Source organism: Carcharodon carcharias, chromosome 29, assembly GCF_017639515.1.
Source record: "Carcharodon carcharias isolate sCarCar2 chromosome 29, sCarCar2.pri, whole genome shotgun sequence".
NCBI classification, from domain to species: domain Eukaryota; kingdom Metazoa; phylum Chordata; class Chondrichthyes; order Lamniformes; family Lamnidae; genus Carcharodon; species Carcharodon carcharias.
Window position 1 is genome coordinate 1447564 of NC_054495.1, and position 23829 is coordinate 1471392.

The 23829-nt window shown below is 50.7% G+C and overlaps 1 protein-coding gene across 3 annotated transcripts in view; it reads right to left on the bottom strand.

Annotated features, from left to right (window-relative positions):
* Window positions 1-828: 828 nt before the first annotated feature.
* cadm4 (cell adhesion molecule 4) overlaps window positions 829-23829 on the bottom strand; it is a 366170-nt gene continuing 343169 nt past the window's right edge. For all 3 annotated transcript variants that reach the window (XM_041176801.1, XM_041176799.1, XM_041176800.1), the window contains 3 exons: window positions 22362-22534; window positions 4945-5073; window positions 829-4286 (listed from right to left, as the gene is read on the bottom strand). In XM_041176801.1, the coding sequence (XP_041032735.1) occupies window positions 4177-4286; window positions 4945-5073; window positions 22362-22534 (412 nt within the window). In that variant the 3' untranslated portion in view covers window positions 829-4176. The remainder of the gene's footprint in view (window positions 4287-4944; window positions 5074-22361; window positions 22535-23829) is intronic.

A 23829-nucleotide genomic window follows, 5' to 3' on the forward strand; every position in this document is an offset into this window, starting at 1 on the left:
AGGAAGAAACTTTTCCCCTTAGTAGAGGTGCCACTAACCAGGGGTGGGGGGGGGGGGGGCATAGATTTAAGGTAAGGGGCAGAAGGTTTAGAGGGGATTTGAGGAAAAATGTTTTCACCCAGAGGGTGGTTGGAGTCTGGAACTCACTGCCTGAGGGGGTGGGAGAGGCTGGAACCCTCGCGACATTTAAGTATTTAGATGAGCACTTGAAACGCCATAGCACACACGGGCTACAGGCCAAGTGCTGGAAAACGGGATGAGGATAGATAGGTGCTTGATGGCTGGCATGGACACAATGGGCCGAAGGGCCTGTTTCTGGGCTGTACAACTCTATAGGCTCGAAGTTGCATAGGGAAAAGGGACAGCAAACAGCGCATGCAGTACCTCCAATCTACCGGCAGATGGGGCAGTTGCTCCACGTGACGGCAAAATAGCAACGTGGCGCCACCTGGCGGTGAGATACAGCACTACAGGGACAACAGACACTATTTCAACCTCTGGACAACAGGAACAGGAGGAGGCCCATTCAGCCCCTCGAGCCTGTTCCTCCATTCAATGAGATCCTGGCTGACCTGTGACCTAACTCCACATACCCGCCTTTGCCTCGTATCCCTTAATCCCTTTGGATAACAAAAATCTATCAATCTCTCCGATTTAAAAATAACAATTGATCAATTGCCATTTGGGGAAGAGAATTCCAAACTTGCCCCACCCTTTGTGTGTAGAAATGTTTCCTCATTTCACTCCTGAAATGTCGGCCTCTCAGTTTTAGACTCTGCCCCCTAGTCCCAGACTCCTCCTCCCCCCCCCCCCCCACAACCAGGGGAAACAGGGTAGCCATTGATCTCATTATTCCAGTGACTCACAGAGAGGGAGGGAAAGAGAGAGGATGCATAGTAAGATCCCAAAACTCTCCCGAAATATCACAGGGATGGGGAGGGCTGTAGTGAGCAGGAGGGACTCGGCTTCACCTGTTTGGTTGCAAAACCGATTTCCCTCTTCAGAGACAATATACAAGACAGTGAAAAGGTCAGAATTAATTGATTCAAGAAATAAATTCTTAACACGTCTGAGCACAATAAATAGGAGCAGATGGAGGCCATTTGGCCCCTTGAGCCTGCTATCCCATTCAATAAGATCGTGGCTGATTTTCTTCCTCAGCTCCACCTTCCTGCCCTATCCCTTAGCACCCAAAGATCTATCGATCTCAGCCTTGAATAGGCTCAATGGCGGAGCATCAGCCACTCTCTGAGGGGGAGAGAATTCCAAAGATTCACAACCTTCCGAGTGAAGAAATTTCCCCTCATCTCAGTCCCAAATGGCCACCCGCTCATCCATCCAAAATGACCACCCCCTCACCCGTCCAAAATGGCCGAACCTTCATCCTGAGACTGTGACCTCCTGAGCACCACCCCCCTCCCCCCACCAAGTTCTAAACTCCGCAGCCGGTGGTGGAGGTGCGGTGGGGGGGGGAAGAGTGAGGAAGGGTGTGAGGGGGGGGGTTAGGTGTGGAAACAGCCTCTCAGCATCACCCCTGAGAAGCATGAGCAGAATTTTATGCACTTCAATGAGATCTCCTCTCATTCTCCTGAATTCTGGGAAATTTAGACCTAGTCAACAAAACTCACCAAAAAAAAATGCCAGTGTAGAAAATTAGCTTTTGTTAATTGAACCGACGGAGGCCGCTACCTCAGTGCCACCTGGAGGAGGCCTTCGGTGATAATAAATTAACAAAAAAGGGCTTAATTAGACTGAGGGGTGCTTCAATTTAAATGACAACCACAGGCTGAAGGAACTGTTAAAAGACTCAATCGCGATATTAACAGTCGCTCGGCAGCGCTGAACGAATTTAAACATCGCTGAGGGGGGTGGGTGTGTCGCCAAAGCTTTCGATTCTGCACTCATCAGGACGAGCTCAGGGGGAAGCGCACTCGGGATTGCTCGGCGGGTGCTGTCCACTCACGGAATTGCGTGATGTGGCTGGACTAGTAATCCAGAGGCCAACGGTCTCTGAGGGCGAGGGTTCAAATCCCACCGCGGCGGCCTGTGGAATTTGAGTTGAAGCAATAATCTGGAATTGAAAAGCGATGGTGCCCAGGAAGCCATTGCCGATTGTCGGGAAGACCCATCTGGTTCACTGACGCCTCCTCGGGGAGGGAGGTCCCACCGTCCCTACCCCAGTGCAGGAAGCCACTCGGTTCGAGGGCAGTTAGGGACGGGCAACAAATGCCGGCCTGGCCAATGACGCTCGTTGCCCCAGCAACGAATAAAGGGGAAAAGAGATGAATGCCGAGTTCCAGACGATCACAACCATTTATACTACACGGAGGGAAAAGGTTGGTTGGCAGGTCAACTCTGATTGGCCGAGGGGTTGCCGAGGAAGCAATTGGGGGTGGGGGTCAGGGGCTATAGGCTCCCCGAACGCTGAGTGGTATTTTCCAGCAACAAGGTGCCGCCGTCAGTCCAAAAAGACGTTCTGCCGGCACCCAACTGAGCAACGCCGTGGTGTGAATTTCAGTGCCAGTGCAGTGTTGGGTACATGGGCCGTACATCCCAGCGATTAGATGATCGGATCAAATAGCCAGCCCGCGCTCGCAAAACCCCAAACAAAACGCCTGCCGCGCGATGCCATTCCGTGAGTGGACAGCACCCGCCAAACAATCCTGAGTGCGCTAACAGCGACATCAACAACCAATTTAAGGTGATCAAGTCGAGCTCGTGACATGGAGTGCTCGAAGTGACCTACGTTCACATGCAGGGACCCGTTCTCTGCAAACAGGGGGAGTACGTTTAAGCCTCATGGCTTTTTGAATCACTTGGGGAACTGACAGCTCCCCGTTGCTTTCTCCATGGCAAGGCCTTGGCCAATCAGATTCAACCTGCCAACCAATCAGCACCCTTTTCTGCTGCTGTTGTGGATGTTTGAAATTTGGTTTTCTTGCATTTGTCCTGAAGAGCACGGGGACGAAAAGTTTCAGCCAAATGTCTCCCTTTTTCAACAAGAAGTCATGATATTATTCCCAGAGTCCATTGGGCAATAAAATGGGACATTAGCCTGTCGACAGGTATTCAGAAATATTGACTGAATTGCATTGAACCCTAGAGCTGAATCACTGTCTTATCTGGGGGGAGCTGAAATCTTCATCTCAAATTGCTTTTAACTGATTGAAAATACATTTACTTCTGTTTCCTTTAAAAAATAAATGGCTTCAGTACTGATTAGAAATGGGATATGTTTCAAGCCTTGCTCTCTCCCTTGCTGTAACGTCTTTCCCAGGAGCACTCAGGGCTGCAGTGAACTGTGGGTAAGCAGCATCAACACGGGCTGATGGTGAGCCAACCCCATGGCATTGGATCCCAAAGAGACAGTACAGGCACAATGGGCCAAATGGCCTCCGTCAGTGCTCTGTCATTCTATGATTGTGGTGGGTGGGGAAGGTTTGCGGGGGCTCGTCAGGTTACATATAGGAAGCATCAGTGCTAAGTGAGGCCATGTACTCACAATCCTCAGCTGCAAAGAGACATTAAAAAGTGCCGGGTGGAACGGGGGGGGGCCATTAAAAATAATAAACAGGGGAAACGATTAAATAGGAGAAGTACATCGCGGAGAATAAGCCTTCGTAATTAAATAGCAAAGGAAAGTCTGGGTTGCACTGAGAGGAATAGCTCTCCCAGCAGAAGATGGCGGATAATCTCAGTATCTGACACACTCCCATTCACCAAAAAGCAGATTGTGGTTCGAGCCATTGACTCCGCCTCCAGTCCCGAGACTTCTCTGCGGGAATCCTGCGCCGGTGTGAAGTATGTCTCGGGGAGTGGTGGGGGGAGGAGGAGGAAGTCATCGCCAACCGGGATTGTATGGTCATTTCTCCATAATCATCGACCATCTTCCTTGTACAGCCTTGAGGGACGCAACTGTTCACGGAACGAGGGTTTTGTGGAATTTTTCAGACCCACGAAATCTTTCCGTTCGTAAGAGAGAGGGATATATATATATATATTTTTAAATATATATATATATTTGTATATATAATCAAATCCAGAGATGCAGCATTAACTTGTTCAGTACTGTAAGGTGAAGTATCTGGTTGACAAGAAGGCTATTGGTAAAAAAATGCAATGTCATTTGAGTGTTTTCAGGCTGGCGCTCGAGTGACCAGCTCCCCCTGCAGGAGTCTAGATGAAATATTCTTTCTTCCTCTCATGACTCTCGTTGCCATTGATGAAAGCCTCGCGTGCCTCCCCGTGTTCATCCAGTCCGCTGGCCTCGTGCGTCAGGTAAGACCCTAGACCAGAGGCAGAAATTAGTCGGGCCGGTGGCTAACCAGGTCGGAGAAGCTGGGACCGCTGTCCTTGGAGGGAGGGGAGGCTGATGGGAAATTTGGTCAAGGTGTTCAGAATCAAGAGGGGGTGGGGCGGGGGGAGGGTGGGGGGTGGGGGGTGCAGGGGGAGGAAAACTGTTCCCGCTCAAAAACTCAGCACGCCAAGAAAGCCCTTTGGCCAGAGCCTGCTCGCCATTGAGATGTCGGGGAGGTGCCACTCGTGCACAGCAAGATCCCACAAAGAGCAAATGTGATCATGACCCAGGTCATCTGTTTTTCTTTTCTAGTGACGTTGGCTGAGGGGTAAATATTGGCCCCCGGGGGAGACACATGGGAGAACTCCCCCCCCACCCACACCCCCCCCCCCCCCCCACCTCCACCCCCACCACCGGCTCTTCTTCCAAATAAGCAGCCGTGGGGATCTTACGCACCCATAATTCTCTACACTTCGCAACGAAGCTGTAAATACCCTGAGATTGTGGGTATGCAACTCGTGGTTGTTGTGGGGGGGGGTTTTATCGAGTGTACGCGTCGAGGGGTGAGTTCCACGGGGTGGGGGGTGCAATTCTGCGTGTTACCCGTGTGTCAGGGTAAGGGCGGGACATGGGAAAGCAACACTCACCTTTCTGCCTCATTGAGAAGCACACGGTCACAGTAAGCACACAGATTATAGCAAAGACAAAGACAGCTAAAACTCCTCCGACTACTGCGTAACTGACTGAAGTCTGTGGTTCTACCACTGCTCCAGGATCTGCACAGAGAGAGAGAGAGAGAGAGAGAGAGAGAAGAAACACAGTGAGACTGGATGAACATACCACGGCTAGGCCAGACCAGGCAATCCCTTGCTGTCCTACGCGGCCCTCTTGACCTTCTCGCGAGCGCTTTTCCAAATAATCACCGGCCTCCGATTGTGGAATATCGCGAGCCCCGGCTTCACTTACGCAAGCCGCATCCTCCCGGAACGACCCATGTTTCGAGGTCTGTGGGGTCTTGCTGTGCGCAAAATGGCTGCCCCCGTCTCCGGGGCACTGCAACATGTGACCCGCCCTTCGGAAGCACCTTGCTGGTGGCGGAGCGCTTTTTGGGGGGGGAGGGTCATCCTGAGGTCGCGGAAGGTGCTAGCGGAATGCAAGCCTTAAGTTGTCGCTGTCCACAGGGTCTTACAGAACAGGAGGAGGCCATTCAGCCCATCACGCCCTGTGCTGGCTCTTTGAACGATCTATCCAATTAGTCCCCACTCTCCCCCCACCCCTGCTCTTTCCCCTATATCCCTGCAAATTTTTCCCCTTGGAGTATTTATCCAATTCCTCTTTTGTAAGTTCCTACTGAATCTGCTTCCAGCGCCCTTTCAGGCAGCGCCTTCCAGATCACAACAACTCGCTGTGTCAAAATAAAATTCTCCTCATCTCCCCCTCTGGTTCTTTTCCCGATTCTCTTCAATCTGTGTCCCTCTGGTTACTGACCCTCCTGCCGCTGGAAACACTTTCTCCTTATTGACTCTATCCAAACACCTCATGATTCTGAACGCCTCGATTCAATCTCCCGCTTAACCTTCTCTGCTCTAAGGAGAACAATCCCAGCTTCTCCAGTCTCCCCACATGAACTGAAGTCCCTCATCCCTGGGACCATTCGAGTGAATCTCTTCCACACCCTCCCCAAGCCTCAACATCCTTCTCAAAGTCTTAAAGGAGAAATAACTCTTGCAGGATAGCGGGAGTTACTTTATTGGTCACTTGGGACAAGACATGTGTTACCCAAGTCACTACAGGTCTGAGTTACAATATAGCTTACAGTGCCCCACTGACGGAGCAAGTGTAAAACTCTGGGCTGTCAAATAAAGTGCATGTACTCCCATTACTGCACATACCTCACTTTTCATCCCTTAACATTAGTGTTAGAAAAAATATCCCGATTGGCCAGTTCCCATTTTCCTGATGAAATAGTCACCCCAAAATACCTCGTGACAAAAAAAATTTCTCTCCCCTTTGAGCACAAAGATGAAAATGCAGGGTCAGTTAGAGGGCAATTGCCCTTCAGCGGGTCCTCACTTCCATTAGAGGTCAGGTTAGCTTTCTTTATTTCCATTTACTCTTACCTTTGGAAAGTGCTGCTCCCTGAGGTCAGCTAGAGAGCAATTGCTTTAAGACCCTTTTGATTCCTGAGGTCAGCGAGAGCATAATTGAAAGAAAGGTATTCTTGGGTCAGTTTGCAGGTGTTTTTCTGTAGCTTGGAAAGTATGGCCTATCTTTTTTTTAATTTAGTCCTTTTAAGTGTGATGCAGGATCAATGTCTCTCAAAACAATTTTATGCACAGTAATAAACCACCTGAGGGATTTCTGAACACTACCAAAATTATTGGTTATTTTACTTGGGCAACACATAAGTGTAATATTGCGCTGCTAAAGCAGAGCTGCACACACAGTTAAAAGCACAAAGTTTGATGGTTATTAAGGAAACCAAGGTTTGGGTCAGTCAGAGTTCAATTGTTCTGTTGTTAGAAAACTCAGCAGCGGTGAGTCAGTTTCAGGCACTAGGCATTTTTAATCTTTAGCCTTTAATCTCCAAAGGATAACGAGTCCTTGGTGGCAGAATGCATGTGTAAATCGTGGCAACTTTGGGAGGGAGCAGTCTGTTCCACATTCACCGACTTGCCAACAAGTGAGTCCACAAAATATCTTTGTGGGAGTTAAATATTGGGAAGATTGAAGTGACTCCATCCCATTCCCTAACAATAGTCTGAGTTTAAGGTAGTCTGTTCACAAACTTGGTGTCGCGTTTGACTCTGAGATGAACTTCCAACCTCATATTTACTTCATCATTAAGACTGCTTATTTCCACCTCCCTAACATCATCCAACTTCACCCCAGTCTCAGCTCATCTGCTGCTGAAACCCTCATTCCTGCCTTCATTACCTCCAGACTCGAAGACACTCCTGGCTGGTATCCCGCATTTTAACTTCTGTAAACTTAAGGTCATCCAAAACTCTGTGAACCAAGACCGAGTCCAAACAAACCCTGTTCTCCTATCACTTCCTGTGACCTCTGACCTACACTGACTGCCAGTCAAGCATCATCCTGATCATAAAATTCTCATCCTCCTTTTCAAACCATGCCTTCGCCCCTCCCTACCTCTGTAACCTCCTCCAGCCCCTACACTCCTCCCTATCTCTGTAACCTCCACCAACCCCTACAACCCTCCCTATCTCTGTAACCTCCTCCAGCCCCCTACAACCCTCCCTATCTCTGTAACCTCCTCCAGCCCCCTACAACACTCCCTATCTCTGTAACCTCCTCCAGCCCCTACAACCCTCCCAATCTCTGTAATCTCCTCCAGCCCCTACAACCCTCCCTATCTCTGTAACCTCCTCCAGCCCCTACAACCCTCCCAATCTCTGTAATCTCCTCCAGCCCCTACAACCCTCCCTATCTCTGTAACCTCCTCCAGCCCCTACAACCCTCCCTATCTCTGTAACCTCCTCCAGCCCCTACAACCCTCCCTCTCTCTGTAACCTCCTCCAGCCCCTACAACCCTCCGTATCTCTGTAATCTCCTCCAGCCCCTACAATTCTCCCTATGTCTGTAACCTCCTCCAGCCCCTACAACCCTCCATATCTCTGTAACCTCCTCCAGCCCCTAAAACCCTCCGAGATCTCTGCGCTCCTCCAATTCCGGCCTCTTGACCATCCCCCGATTCCCATCGCTCCACCACTGGCGGCCGGGCCTTCAGCTGTCTGGGGGCCCTAAGCTCTGGAGTTCCCTCCCTGCACCTCTCCCTCTCTTTCTCTCCCTCTCTCCTCCTTTAAGACCCTGCTTAAAAAACCTCTCTCTCTGACTGAGCTTTTGCCCATCTGTCCCTAATATCTCCTCATGTGGCTCGGGGTCAAATTTTGTCTGATCGCTGTTGCTTGTGTACCTCCCTGGGATGGTTTACTACATTAAAGGCGCTATATAAATGCAAGTGACTGTTGATGTTGGAAGGACTGCTTAGCACAGTCACCCTGGGGCTGACACTAGAATAATATTTAGTGGAGATATTTGCAAATGGTACCAGAGCTGGGGAGAGTGAACTTAAAATGTCTAATGATGACAGGGAGTTTGAGATCGATGTTTTCTGTGAATGGTTTTTTAAAATCTAATACAACACAGATACCATGAGGGCCTCTGTATCTCCGCACAAGCAGAAAAGTGAATTGGGGTGTCAAAATTAGCCTGTGTTTTTCATCCAGTCTGGACATGAGAGATCAGGGGTGTACAGATCCAATCTTGCTTGACTCAGCATTTTGAACTGGTAATGGTGGGAGGTTAAGAGCGACTGAATTTATTTCCTTGATGAACTCTGGATGTCCCAAAGTCAATGAATCATTCACTGAAGTGTTGTAATGTCAGGATGTTGCAACAAATCTGTGCACAGCAACATCCCTCACAAAATGGCCATTTCTTCCATTTTTTTTAATTGGTGTTAGTTGAGGGATCAATATTGGCCCCAGTGACACAAGACCCCGTCCACCACTGCTCTCCTTCGAGAATAGCCGCTGTGGGATCCTTTCTGTCCACCTGCGGGCGCAGACGGGTTTAATGTCTCAACTGAAAGACGGCGCCTCTCGCAGTGCAGCACTCCCTCAGTACTGACCCTCTGACAGCACAGCGCTCCCTCAGTAATGACCCTCTGACAGTGCGGCACTCCCTCAGTACTGACCCTCTGACAGTGCAGTGCTCCCTCAGTACTGACCCTCTGACAGTGCAGCACTCCCTCAGTACTGACCCTCTGACAGTGCAGCACTCCCTCAGTACTGACCCTCCGACAGTGCAGCACTCCCTCAGTACTGACCCTCCGACAGTGCAGCGCTCCATCAGTACTGACCCTCTGACAGCGCAGCACTCCCTCAGTACTGACCCTCTGACAGTGCAGCTCTCCCTCAGTACTGACTGTCTGACAGTGCAGCGCTCGCTCAGTACTGAGCCTCTGACAGTGCAGCACTCCCTCAGTACTGACCCTCTGACAGTGCAGCACTCCCTCAGTACTGACCCTCTGACAGTGCAGCACTCCCTCAGTACTGACCCTCTGACATTGCGGCACTCCCTCAGTACTGACCCTCAGACAGTGCTGCACTCCCTCAGTACTGACCCTCTGACAGTGCGGCACTCCCTCAGTACTGACCCTCTGACAGTGCGGCACTCCCTCAGTACTGAACCTCTGACAGTGCGGCACTCCTTCAGTACTGACCCTTCGACAGTGCAGCGCTCCCTCAGTACTGACCCTCCAAGAGTGCAGGACTCCCTCAGTAGTGACCCTCTGACAGTGCAGCTCTCCCTCAGTACTGACTGTCTGACAGTGCAGCGCTCGCTCAGTACTGAGCCTCTGACAGTGCAGCACTCCCTCAGTACTGACCCTCTGACAGTGCAGCACTCCCTCAGCACTGACCCTCCGACAGTGCAGCACTCCTTCAGTATGACCCTCCAACAGTGCAGCACTCCCTCAGTACTGACCCTCCAACAGTGCAGCACTCCCTCAATAATGCTCCCCCAACAGTGCCGCACTCCCTCAGTATGACCCTCTGACAATGCAGCACGCCCTCAGTACTGACCCTCCAACAGTGCAGCACTCCCTCTTTACTGACCCTCTGACAGTGCGGCGCTCCCTCAGTACTGACCCTCCGACAATGCAGCACTCCCTCAGTACTGACCCTCTGACAGTGCAGCACTCCCTCAGTACTGACCCTCCGACAGTGCAGCACTCCCTCAATAATGCTCCTCCAACAGTGCAGCACTCCCTCAGCACTGACCCTCCGACAGTGCAGCACTCCCTCAGTAACTTACAGCATTCTGGATTCCACACTGAGTTCAACAATTCCTGATCTGAACCACTGCCCCCATTTCTTCGAACGGCAGCTGTTGGTGGTGTTTCTGCTGTTTGCCATTCGCACCTCTTCTAGTCCCATCTTTTTTTTCATCTGCTCCATTACCATCTCCTTTTGTCCTGTGCCATCATCTCCACACTCTACCCCAGCACAGAGCTTCCCTCTTGCCTTTTCCTCCCCTGCTTCCCATTTCTCCGGCTTGATTTTTTGTTTAAAACCTGTCACAACTCTAACTTCCGCCAGTTCCAGTGGAAGAGCATTATCCGGAAATATTGAACTCTGTTTCTCTCTTCAGAGATGCCTCCTGACCTGCTGAGTATTTCCAGTATTTATTATGTTTGCCTTAGAATTTCAGTCTCTTTATTTCTGCTGGTTCCTGGAGGATATTGTCCATTCCACATCCATTCTCATTGGGTAATCCTCTCATCCCAGGAATCTGCCTCGAGAACCTTCCTTGTGCCCTCTGTCTGGCAAGTATATCCTTCATTGCAGCCCATGTCCAAATGCAGCAAGACCTGGACAATATCCAGGCTTGGGCTGACAAGTGGCAAGTAACATTTGCACCACACAAGTGCCAGGCAATGACCATCTCCAACAAGAGAGAATCCAAACATCATCCCTTGACGTTCAATGGCATTACCATCACTGAATCCCCCACTATCAACATCCTGGAGGGTCACCATTGACCAGAAACTGAACTGGACCAGCCATATAAATACTGTGGCTACAAGAGCAGGTCAGAGGCTGGGAATCCTGCGGAGAGTAACTCACCTCCTGACTCCCCAAAGCCTGTCCACCATCTACAAGGCACAAGTCAGGAGTGTGATGGAATACTCCCCACTTGCCTGGATGAGTGCAGCTCCCACAACACTCAAGAAGCTCAACACCATCCAGGACAAAGCAGCCCCGCTTGATTGGCACCCCATCCACAAACATTCACTCCCTCCACCACCGACACACAGTAGTAGCAGTGTGTGTACCATCTACAAGATGCACTGCAGGAATTCACCAAGGCTCCTTAGACAGCACCTTCCAAACCCACGACCGCTACCATCTAGAAGGACGAGGGTAGCAGATAGATGGGAACACCACCACCTGGAAGTTCCCCTCCAAGTCACTCACCATCCTGACTTGGAAATATATCGGCCATTCCTTCACTGTCACTGGGTCAAAATCCTGGAACTCCCTCCCTGACAGCACGGTGGGTGTACCTACACTACATGGGGCAGTGGTTCAAGAAGGCAGCTCACTGTCACCTTCTCAAGGGGCAATTAGGGATGGGCAATAAATGCTGGGCCCAGCCAGCGAAGTCCACATCCCGTGAACGAATAAGAAAAAAGGTTGGGTAATGGAACCCAAACTGTACATAATACACCAGATGCAGACTCACCAACGCCCTGTATAAGAGCTTGTTACTGTTACACTCCAACCCTTTACAAACATATGAAACTGGAGCAGGAGGAGGCCATTCAGCCCCTCGAGCCTGCTCCACCATTCAATAAGATCATGGCTGATAATCTTGTGTTTTGAACTCCATATTCCCTTCTACCCCCCCACCCCCAACCCCGATAACCTTTGATTCCCTCACCTAACAAGAATCTATCCACCTCCACCTTAAAAGTATTCAGTGACCTGCTCCTCCACCACCTCCTGAGGCAGAGAGTTCCAAAGACGCACAATCCTCTGAAAGAAATAATTTCTTCTCATCTCTGTCCTAAAAGGGCGACCGCTAATTTTAAACCAGTGCCCCACTAGTTCTGGACTCACCCACAAGAGGAAACATCCTTTCCATGTCCACCTTGTCAGGGCCGTTCAGGATCTTGTACACTTCAATCAAATCATCCCTCACTCTTCTAAACTCCACTGGAAACAAGCCCAGTCTGTCCAACCTTCCCTCATGAGACAATCCACTCTAAACTAAAGGGCACCACACCATTTGTCCTCTTAATTTCGAGATGGAATTTGATAAGGAACTGTAGTCTGTGATGTGCCATCTGAACTCTCAGCAAATCTCTTACATAAACAGATCAAATCTGACTCCTCGATGCTCACATGATGGTTCATGAGTGATCAAACAGCCTCCCTCTGGAGAACAACCCTGACATGTTGGGAAACAACATCCCTGCTGGCTAAAAGCCCTATTTATCTTCATGTCAAATGGTTCACTGCTCAAATCGTTAAAAAGTCACAGGTTTTAAACAAAATATTCTCGTTGCAATGAATCCAAGGGCAGGTACAGCACAGAGTTAGATACAGAGTAAAGCTCCCTCTACACTGTCCCCATCAAACATTCCCAGGACAGGTACAGCACGGGGTTAGATACAGAGTAAAGCTCCCTCTACACTGACCCCATCAAACATTCCCAGGGCAGGTACAGCACGGGGTTAGATACAGAGTAAAGCTCCCTCTGCACTGTCACCATCAAACTCTCCCAGGGCAGGTACAGCACGGGGTTAGATACAGAGTAAAGCTCCCTCTACACTGTCCCCATCAAACACTCCCAAGGCAGTGATTTTGAACACCTCGATTCAATCTCCCCCTTAACCTCCTCTGCTCTGAGCAGAACAATCCCAGCTTCCCCAGTCTCTCCCCATGAGCTGATGTCCATCCCTGCAGCCATTCTCATGAACCTGTTCTGCACCTTTTCTGAAGGCTTCATGTTGTTCCTAAAGTGCAGAGCCCAGAACTGGACACAATGCTCCAGGTGAAACTAAATGGCGGAAAAGCAATGGAGATTGTGATGGAGGGATAGAGAGAGAGAGAGAGAGAGAGAGAGAGACAGAGAGAGAGAGGGATCAGAGTCTACAAGTAAGACACAATAATCTTTCTCTTGGATCCTGTCCTTAACTGGAAGACTGCTTTGAGAGGCATTTTCTATCTATTTGATCAGAGTTTGGGTTTCCACATTGGAATGATTAAACATGTTCAGTGTTTGAATCTGTAAGATGGGTTGATCTCACAATGTGACACTTGTCATCCCGTTAGCTGAATCCCACGCAGGATCCCCTCAAGTCCATGATTCCACCTGATCTCTTCTCCGCGATCCCTGCCCCCCCTCCAATTCCGGCCTCTTGACCATCCCCCGATTCCCATCGCTCCACCATTGGTGGCCGGGCCTACAGCTGCCTGGGGCCCTAAGCTCTGGAATTCCCTCCCTAAACCTCTCTCTCTCTCTCCTCCTTTAAGAGCCTCCTTAATAACCTCCCCCCTTGACTGAGTTTTCAGTCACCTGCCCCTGATATCTACTCCACTTTGACTTGGCCCCCAATCATTCTTCTCGCTAACAGCACCCGATAAAGGGGCTATGTAAATGCAAATCATGTTGTTGTACGAGCTGAGTGAGTGACAAACACAATCAAGGCAGCCCTTGTTTGTTGGTGCCTTGGTGCGCCAAAAGGCAAGGAGCCAACTCAATGCTGCCAACTCTCACTCTTAGTCTAAAATAAGCTTATTTTGACCTTTTGCTCATCAACATCCTGCCAGCTCTTCCTCAATCTCGATAAGAAACAGCTTGGAGACTAAAGAACAGTCCCACTTCTCTTTGCTTCTACACAGGAACAGGAAGAGGCCCATTCAGCCCCTCGAGCCTGTTACATAGGAACAGGAGGAGGCCCATTCAGCCCCCTTGAGCCTGTTACACAGGAACAGGAGGAGGCCCATTCAGACCTCGAGCCTGTTACACAGGAACAGGAGGAGCCCATTCAGCCCCTTGAGCCTGTCCCTCCTTTCAGTGAGATGCTGGTTGATCTATGAACTAACTCCACATACCCACCGACCCATCTCCTGTGCTTTTGCCCTCGCCCCTTTTGCACCCTCCCAGAACCATGATAGGGTCCCCCTTGTCCTCACTTATCACCCCACCAGCCTCCACTTCAAAGGATCATCCTCCACTATTTCCACCAAATCTAGCATGATGCCACCACCAAACACATCTTCCCTTCACCCCCCCCGTCGGCATTCTGTAGGGACCATTCCCTTCGGGTCCCTGGTCCACTCTTCCATCACCCTCAGTGCCTAATCCTCCTCCCACGGCACCTTCCCATGCAATCGCAGAAGATGCAACACCTGCCCCTTCACTTCCTCTCTCCTCACCGTCCAAGGGCCCAAACACTCCTTTCAAGTGAAGCAGCATTTCACTTGCATTTCCCCCAACTTCGTCTACTGCATTCGTTGCTCCCAATGTGGTCTCCTCTACATTGGAGAGACCAAACGTAAACTGGCGACCGCTTTGCAGAACACCTGCGGTCTGTCCGCAAGAATGACCCAAACCTCCCTGTCGCTTGCCATTTTAACACTCCACCCTGCTCTCTTGCCCACATGTCTGTCCTTGGCTTGCTGCATTGTTCCAGTGAAGCCCAACGCAAACTGGAGGAACAACACCTCATCTTCCGACATCTACAGCCTTCAGGATTGAATATTGAGTTCAACAATTTCGGATCATGAACTCTCTCTTCTATCCTCATCCCTTTTTTAAATGGTCATTTCTATTTTTTTAATTTTTATTTTTTATCCACTTATTTTTATTTTATATATTTTCATTTTTATTCATTCATTCATTGTTTTATCCACCTTTTATCCTGTTATCGATCCTTTACCCCATCGCTGTCCCCTGCCCCCCCTTCCCACCCCCACTCGGGCCATCAGTCACTTGTTCATGTTGTTCTTTCCAGAGTGTTTACCCTTGTCCTGCTATTATCACATCCTGCTTTCTGACCTTAATGCTACTATCAGCACCTCCTTTAGCCAGTATCACTATCATTAACACTTCCTTTGTTCATGATATCTTTGTCAATCTCTCCTTTGCCCCTACTTATTGCTGGCCTTCTATCCAGCTTCACCAACCACCACCCTCCCACCCCACCGCCCCTTAAACAGTATAAATTTCATCATATTCCCACTTCTCTTTAGCTCTGAAGAGTCATACGGACTCGAAATGTTAACGCTGTTTCTCTCTCCACAGATGCTGTTAGACCTGCTGAGTTTTTCCAGCATTTGCCATTTTTGTTTCACATTTCCAGCATCCGCAGTATTTTGCTTTTATCCACATACCAACCTTGCCCCATATCCCTTAATCCCTATCAATCTCTCAGATTTAAAAGTAACATTTGATCTATTGCCGTTTGGGGAAGAGAATTCCAAGCTTCCCCCGCCCTTTGTGTGTAGAAGTGTTTCCTAATTTCACTCCTGAAAGGTCACCTCTCATTTTTCGACTCTGCTTATGATACCTAACCTCCTGCCCGTTCCTTCACTGTCGCCGGGTCAAAATCCTGGAACTCCCTCCCTAACAGCGCTGTGGGTGTACCTACAACACAGGGACTGCAGCGGTTCAAGAAGGTGGCTCACCACCACCTTCTCAAGGGGCAACTAGGGATGGGTAACAAACGCTGGTCCAGCCAGCGACACCCGCATCCTATGAAAGAATGAAAAAAGCACTGGATACATCGTCCAGCACAGGCACCAGACACACTGTCCAGTGTCAGGCACTGGATACAGTGCCCAGTGCCAGATACTGGATCCAGTGCCCAGTGTCAGATACTGGATCCAGTGCCCAGTGGCAGACACGGGGGTACAATGCCCAGTGTTGGACACTGGATACAGTACAGGGGGTCAGGCACTGGGATACAGTGCCCAGTGTCAGACGCTGGATACAGTGCCCAGTGTCAGACGCTGGATACAGTGCCCAGTGTCAGACGCTGGATACAGTGCCCAGTGTCAGACGCTGGATACAGTGCCCAGTGTCAGACACTGGATACAGTGCCCAGTGTCAGATGCTGGATACAGTGCCCAGTGTCAGACGCTGGATACAGTGCAGCGTCAGACACTGGATATAGTACCGGGTGTCAGACACTGGATGCAGTACATGTCAGACACTGGATACAATGCTTAGTGCCAGACACCGGATACAGTAGAGTATCAGACGCTGGATACAGTGCCCAGTGTTAGACATTGATGCATTGCCAATTACCAGACACTGAATACAATACATAATTTCAGACACTGGAGTGTTGATACTGGACACTAGCTCTCATACACAGGAATGGACATTGGACAAGTAATAGACACAATGGTGTTCCCCTGACCAAAAGCCTGACATATCTGAAACTCAATCAGGAAGGGGCTGAACGCAATCGAGCTCTTGCGATCTGAGAATGATTTCTCTCGCCTACTTTGCTGAATTCCATCTCATCAGGGCAGACTTGCAATCAAAATCATAATTGCCACTGGAACGCTCTGTGTTTGTGATTCTGTATCACCTCAGTAATTACACATCCCACCCAGTAAGAACCAGATACAGGGCAGCAAACGTCCTTCACTGTCAGACACGCTATAACCAGCTTTAAACACCAAACACAGCCTCAATCATTTGGTTAATTATTTACTGATTAGTAACTAGAGTGTGTTACTAACTTATTAACCAGGTCTGTGCCCTTGGGAGTATGAGCTGAGCACGAGGAACCTCAGTGTTACACTCCATCATTCAAGGACTTGCGTTTCTCGAGCAACGTTCACCATCTCAGAACATCCCAAAGAGTTTCACAGACAATAAATTAATCTTCTGGGAAGTGTGGCCACTGCTGTCATGTAGGAATCGCGGCAGGCAATTTGCACACAGCAAGATCCCATGAACAGCAACGTGATAATAATCCAGATTATTCGATTTTAGTGATGTTGGTTGAGGGATAAATATTGGCCCCAGGACACTGGGAGAACTCCCCCCTGCTCTTCTTCCAAATAGTGGCTGTGGGATTTTTTACACCCACCTGAGAGGGCAGACTGGGCCTCGGTTTAATGTCTCATCTGAGGGATAGTAAAGCACTCCCTGAGTACTGACCCTCCGACAGTGCAGCACTCCCTCGGTACTGACCCTCCAACAGTGCAGCACTCCCTCAGTACTGACCCTCTGACAGTACAGCACTCCCTGAGTACTGACCCTCCGACAGTGCAGCACTCCCACAGTACTGACCCTCCGACAGTGCAGCACTCCATCAGTACTGACCCTCTGACAGTACAGCACTCCCTCAGTACTGACCCTCTGACAATGCAGCACTCCCTCAGTCCTGACCCTCCGACAGTGCAGCAGTCCCTCAGTACTGACCCTCTGACAGTGCAGCACTCCCTCAGTACTGACCCTCTGACAGTGCAGCACTCACTCAGTACTGACCCTCCGACAGTGCGGCAGTCCCTCAGTACTGACCCTCCAACAGTGCAGCACTCCCTCAGTACTGACCCTCTTACAATGCAGCACTCCCCCAGTACTGACGCTCCGACAGTGCAGCACTCCCTCAGTACTGACCCTCTGACAGTGCAGCACTCCCTCAGTACTGACCCTCCGACAGTGCAGCACTGCCTCAGTACTGACCCTCTGACAGTGCAGCACTCCCTCAGTACTGACCCTCCGACAGTACAGCACTCCCTCAGTACTGACCCTCTTACAAGGCAGCGCTCCCTCAGTACTGACCCGCTGACAGTGCAGCACTCCCTCAGTACTGACGCTCCGACAGTGCAGCACTCCCTCAGTACTGACCCTCCGACAGTACAGCGCTCCCCCAGTACTGATCCTCTTACAATGCAGCACTGCCTCAGTACTGACCCTCTGACAGTGCAGCACTCCCTCAGTACTGACCCTCTTACAGTGCAGCACTCCCTCAGTACTGACCCTCTGACAGTGCAGCACTCCCTCAGTACTGACCCTCTTACAGTATGGCACTCCCTCAGTACTGACCTTCTTACAGTCCAGCACTCCCTCAGTACTGACCCTCTGACAGTGCAGCACTCCCTCAGTACTGACCCTCTGACAGTGCAGCACTCCCTCAGTACTGACCCTCTTACAGTATGGCACTCCCTCAGTACTGACCTTCTTACAGTCCAGCACTCCCTCAGTACTGACCCTCCGACAGTGCAACACTCCCTCAGTACTGACCCTCCGACAGTGCAGCACTCCCTCAGTACTGACACTCCGACAGTGCAGCACTCCCTCAGTACTGACCCTCCGACAGTGCAGCACTCCCTCAGTACTGATCCTCTTACAATGCAGCACTGCCTCAGTACTGACCCTCTGACAGTGCAGCACTCCCTCAGTACTGACCCTCTTACAGTGCGGCACTCCCTCAGTACTGACCCTCTGACAGTGCAGCACTCCCTCAGTACTGACCCTCTTACAGTACGGCACTCCCTCAGTACTGACCCTCTTACAGTACGGCACTCCCTCAGTACTGACCCTCTTACAGTGCGGCACTCCCTCAGTACTGACCTTCTTACAGTGCGGCACTCCCTCAGTACTGATCCTCTGACAGTGCAGCACTCCTTCAGTACTGACCCTCTGACAGTGCAGCATTCCCTCAGTACTGACCCTCCGACAGTGCAGCACTCCCTCAGTACTGACCCTTTTACAATGCAGCACTCCCTCAGTACCGACCCTCCCACAGTGCAGCATTCCCTCAGTACCGACCCTCTTACAGTGCAGCACTCCCTTGGTACTGACCTTCCGACAGTGCAGCACTCCCTCAGTACTGACCCACCCACAGTGCAGCACTCCCTCAGTAACGACCCTCCGACAGTGCGGCACTCCCTCAGTACTGATCCTCCGACAGTGCGGCACTCCCTCAGTACTGATCCTCCGACAGTGCAGCGCTCCCTCAGTACTGACCCTCCGACAGTGCAGCACTCCCTCAGTGCTGACCCTCTGACAGTGCAGCACTCCCTCAGTACTGACCCTTCGACAGTGCAGCACTCCCTCAGTACCTACGCTCCGACAGTGCAGCACTCCCTCAGTACCAACCCTCCGACAGTGCAGCACTCCATTAGTACTGACCCACCGACAATGCAGCGCTCCAGTGCTTTCTCAGTACTGACCCTCCGACAGTGCAGCGCTCCCTCAGTACTGACCCTTCGACAGTGCAGTGCTTCCTCAGTACTGACCCTCCGACAGTGCAGCGCTTCCTCAGTACTGACCCTCCGACAGTGCAGCACTCCCTCAGTACTGACACTGGGAGAACTGAGCTGGATTTCGGGGTTGATGCCTCTGACATGGGGCCTGAACCCAGGACCTTCTGACTCAGGGAGTTCAATCAATGATGCGTGGCTGACTTTTGCCTTGTCACTGACCCTTCGCTCAGTCCCAAATTCTGATCAAGTGGGTGAGTAAAACGTAAAGCTAATCATAAAGCAGACTGAATGCTAAGCTAAAGCATCGCGACCGTCGACACTGTCTCCACAAACAGTGTCATCTAGAGGGCAGCAGAAGCGATTAGTTGAACCTATCTCTGAATTGACAGCATCACACATCTCTGCAGAAGTGAGTTAGACTGAACGCAATCATTTTGCAAACAAAAATCTTATCTGAAGTATAGCTTGATCCTTTCATGGTGATTTTTGAGCTCTAATGAGTTAAAGGATGTTACAGATTCATGTCACCTATCAAGCAGCTAGAGTTAATGCTTAGAACTACACAAATCCTACGCATTGTATGAACGTACAGTATACAATACCTGGAGGAGGAGTATTGGGAGGAAGGGTAGTAGTGACGGGAAATTCTAGATCAGAAAAAAAAATATTTAAACAGAAACACTCCAAGCGCAGGTACAGCACGGAGTTAGATACAGAGTAAAGCTCCCTCTACACTGTCCCTATCAAACACTCCCAGGGCAGGTACAGCACAGGGTTAGATACAGGGTAAATATCCCTCTACATTGTCCCCATCAAACACTCCCAGGACAGGTTAGATACAGAGTAAAGCTCCCTCTACACTGTCCCCATCAAACACTCCCAGGACAGGTACAGCACGGGGTTAGATACAGAATAAAACTCCCTCTACACTGTCCCCATCAAACACTCCCAGGCCAGGTACAGCACGGGGTTAGATACAGAGTAAAGCTCCCTCTACACTGTCCCTATCAAACACTCCCAGGGCAGGTACAGCACGGCATTAGATACAGAGTAAAGCTCCCTCTACATTGTCCCCATCAAACACTCCCAGGACAGGTTAGATACAGAGTAAAGCTCCCCCTACACTGTCCCCATCAACCACTCCCAGGACAGGTACAGCACGGGGTTAGATACAGGGTAAATATCCCTCTACACTGTCCCCATCAAACACTCCCAATGCACAGGAATGCAGAAAATGGAGGAGGCCATTCAGCCCTGCAAGCCTGTTCCACCATTCACTTAGAGTATAGCTGATTTGTACCTGCCTTGGCTCTGTAACCCTTAATCCCCTTACCCAATAAAAATCAATCAATCACAGTTTGGAAATTTTGAACTGACTCCTCCCAGGCTCAACAGATTTTTTGTGTGGCAGTGTTGGGGGGGAGTGGAGAGAGAGTTCCAGATTTCCACTCCCCCTCTGTGTGAAGAAACGCTTCCTGACATCACCCCCTGAACGGCCTGGCTCGAATTTTAAGGTTCTGCCCCCTCTTTCTGGACTGCCCGCTACCTCCTCCACTCCCACACCCCCACCAGCTTCTCTCTATTGCCCCTGTCGAACTTTTTAATCACCTCAAACCCTTTGATTAAAACACCCTTCAAACGTCTAGACTCGAGGGAACACAAGCCTAGTCCGTGTGACCTGTCCTCGGAGTTTAACCCTATTCGTCCCGGGATCGTTCTGGTGACACTTGTGCTGCACCACCCCCCACCCCCACCCCCACCCCCCCACCTCTCCCCCGGGGCCAGTACACCCCTCCTGAGGTGCGGGGCCCGGGACCGAACACAGATGGAGCCCGGGCAGAGCTTCATAAAACTGAAACACCTCCCCTCCAATCCAATTACCTCGGGGATAAATATTCCAATATTTCAGACGCCTTTGCAATTATTTCATTCACGCCCATTTGCCAGATTTTAGCGATGCTGGGATCGCAGTCAGGGACTAAAAACATGAAGGATATCTTTTCTCACTCCCTGTAACATTGGTGAGAGCATCCCCCCCCCCACCATCAGCCAACTCATCTTTTCACATTACCGATTGCTGAACCTCCCACTGTGCCCCTGCAGGGGGCGCACACTCATTATGTACCATTAACTTTCCAGATTTATCTGAAGCGTTACTAATTATTCAGCCCTGAACTCGTCACTGATTAAACCGCAGCGGGCAGGGCGCGTTTCAGAACCGTTTAACCCGTTGTTGCCCCTCTGAGCGGCCGGGACTTAGCCGGGTTCCTCTGCGACACACCAGCTGATTAACCCTCCCCTCGCCATCCCCAGACCCTCACTCTTAAGCGAGGGTCCACCATCTCCAGGGGGTGTACAGGAATCTTCCGTCAATCCCAGGAACTTTTCCTTGCCCCCTACAATATTTCCCTCTGGAGGGAATGTTTCCTTCAGTTTGCACTATTTCCTCAGTGCCCAACCCTGTCACCATCCATTGCTCTTTCCACATCCTTCAGCTACTCTTCCCTTTCAAATATTTATTCAATTCATCTCTCTCTCTCCTCTGTCGCTCTTGCTCTCGTCCTGCCTCTCCTTATTTTCTCTTTGTCTCAGTTTTCCACTCTGTCCATCTCCCTCAGTCTTCCTCCCTGTCTCTTCAATCCCTGTGTTTCTCTATCTCTTGCCCTCTGTCTCTATCCCCCTCTCCATCTCTCCTTCTGTCTCTTCTCTCTCACTTCATCTGTCTCTGTCTCTCCCTCTCTGTCTGTACCTCTCTTTTTCACTCTCTCTCTGTCTTTCACTCTATGTATCTCTTTTTCAATCTCTCTGTCTGTCTCTCCCTTTTTCAGTTTATCTCGCTCTGCTTCTCTCTCTCTCTCTCTCTCTCTCAGTCTTACTCTCTGTCTCTGCTTCTCTCTCAATCTCTCTCTCTATCACTGTCTCTCTCCATCTCTGTCTCTCACTCTCTCTCTCTGTCTCTCTATCTCTGTGTCTCTCACCTCTCTCTCTCTCTGTAATTATTCCCACTTTAGATTATGCAGCATCATTTCTGTGTTGGGGAGAAACAAACACCCACCCCCATCCTATCCTGCCCCTAACACCCCACCCCAATCCCCAAACCTTTCCTCCACCCCTCCCCATCCGCTCTTGCCCCTCTCCCATCCATCCCTTAACCTCCCCCACCACCGACCCCCCCCACTCCCCAAACCCTTCCTCCCACCTCCCTCCCCTCCACCAACTCCCCTTTGTCCCATCCACCCGGAATCTCTCCCGCCTCCTCCCCCTCCCCCGGCCCCTCCCCCGCACTGACCACTCACCGTACACCACAAGGACGTACTCATCGGCTGTCCTCCCGAGCTCGTTCTCAGCCTCGCAGACGTACGTGCCGTTGTCCACCGTGGTCAGCGCGGTGATGGTGAGCAGGTTCCCACTTAGCTTAGCCCGGCTCGGCAGTGAATCGTTCAGCCGGCTCCACATGACGTCGGCAGGTCTGGGGGAGAGAGAGGGGAGAGTGAGATGAGTAGTGGTTTGTCTCAACGAGTAGGATCGGAGACTCAACCCAGTACAGGGAGAGGCCATTCGGCCCATCGGGCCTGTGCTGGCTCTTTGAAAGATCTATCCAATTAGTCCCCACTCTCTCCCTGCTCTTTCCCCCATGGCCCTGCTAATTCTCCCCCTTCAGGTATTGACCCAATTCCCCCCTTTTGAAAGTTCCTATTGAATCTGCTTCCACCGCCCTTTCAGGCAGCACCTTCCAGATCACAACAACTCGCTGTGTCAAAATAAAATTCTCCTCATCTCCCCGCTCTGGTTCTTTTCCCGATTCTCTTCAATCTGTGTCCCCTCTGGTTACCGACCCTCCTGCCGCTGGAAACAGTTTCTCCTTATTGACGCTAACAAAAAGGAGGCGATGGCATTGTGGTATTGAAGCTGGACTCGTCATCCAGAGGCCCAGGGGAACGCTCTGGGGACCCGGGTTCGAATCCTGTCATGGCAGACAGTGGAATGTGAATTCGATAAAAATCTCGAATTAAAAGTCTAACAATGACCATGGAGCCATTGTCGATTGTGGTTAAAAACCCATCTGGTTCACTAAATGCCCCTTTAAGGGAGGAAATCTGTTGTCCTTAGCCTACATGTGACTCCAGACCCATGTGGTTCACATGGGATGGGTAATAAATGCTCTGATGACCACATCTCATGAACGAATTAAAAAAAAACCCTCATGATTTTGAATGCCTCGATTCAATCTCCCCCTTAACCTGCTCTGCTCCAAGGAGAACAATCTCAGCTTCTCCGGCCCCTCCACACGAACTGAATTCCCTCATCCCTGGGGACCCAAACCCTTCCTCTACCCCATCCCCTAACCTTTCACCCCTCCCCATCCTCTCCTGTCCCTCCCCTCCATCCCATCCATCTCCTCAAAACCGTCCCCTCCTGCCAGTAAATCTCCCCCCAAGGCCTCGACATCTTTCTGGAAGTGTGCGGTGCCCAGAATTGGACACACTCCAGCTGAGGCCTAATCCAGTGGTTTTATGAAGGTTAAACATTATGCTTTCACATGGATCTTGGCCTGGATGGGACGTTGGAAACCAGATACACGCACCTTCTCTCACCTAGTCGCCAACATCCCCGATTCCACCCAAAACCTATCCACGTAAAAGATCCCCCGGCCGCTATTTGGAAGAAGAGCAGTGGGTGGGGGTGGGGTGGGGTGGGGGGGGGGAGTGGAGGAGGGGTGGGGGTAGGGGTGGGGTAGGGGGGCGGGGAGTGTTCTGCACGGTG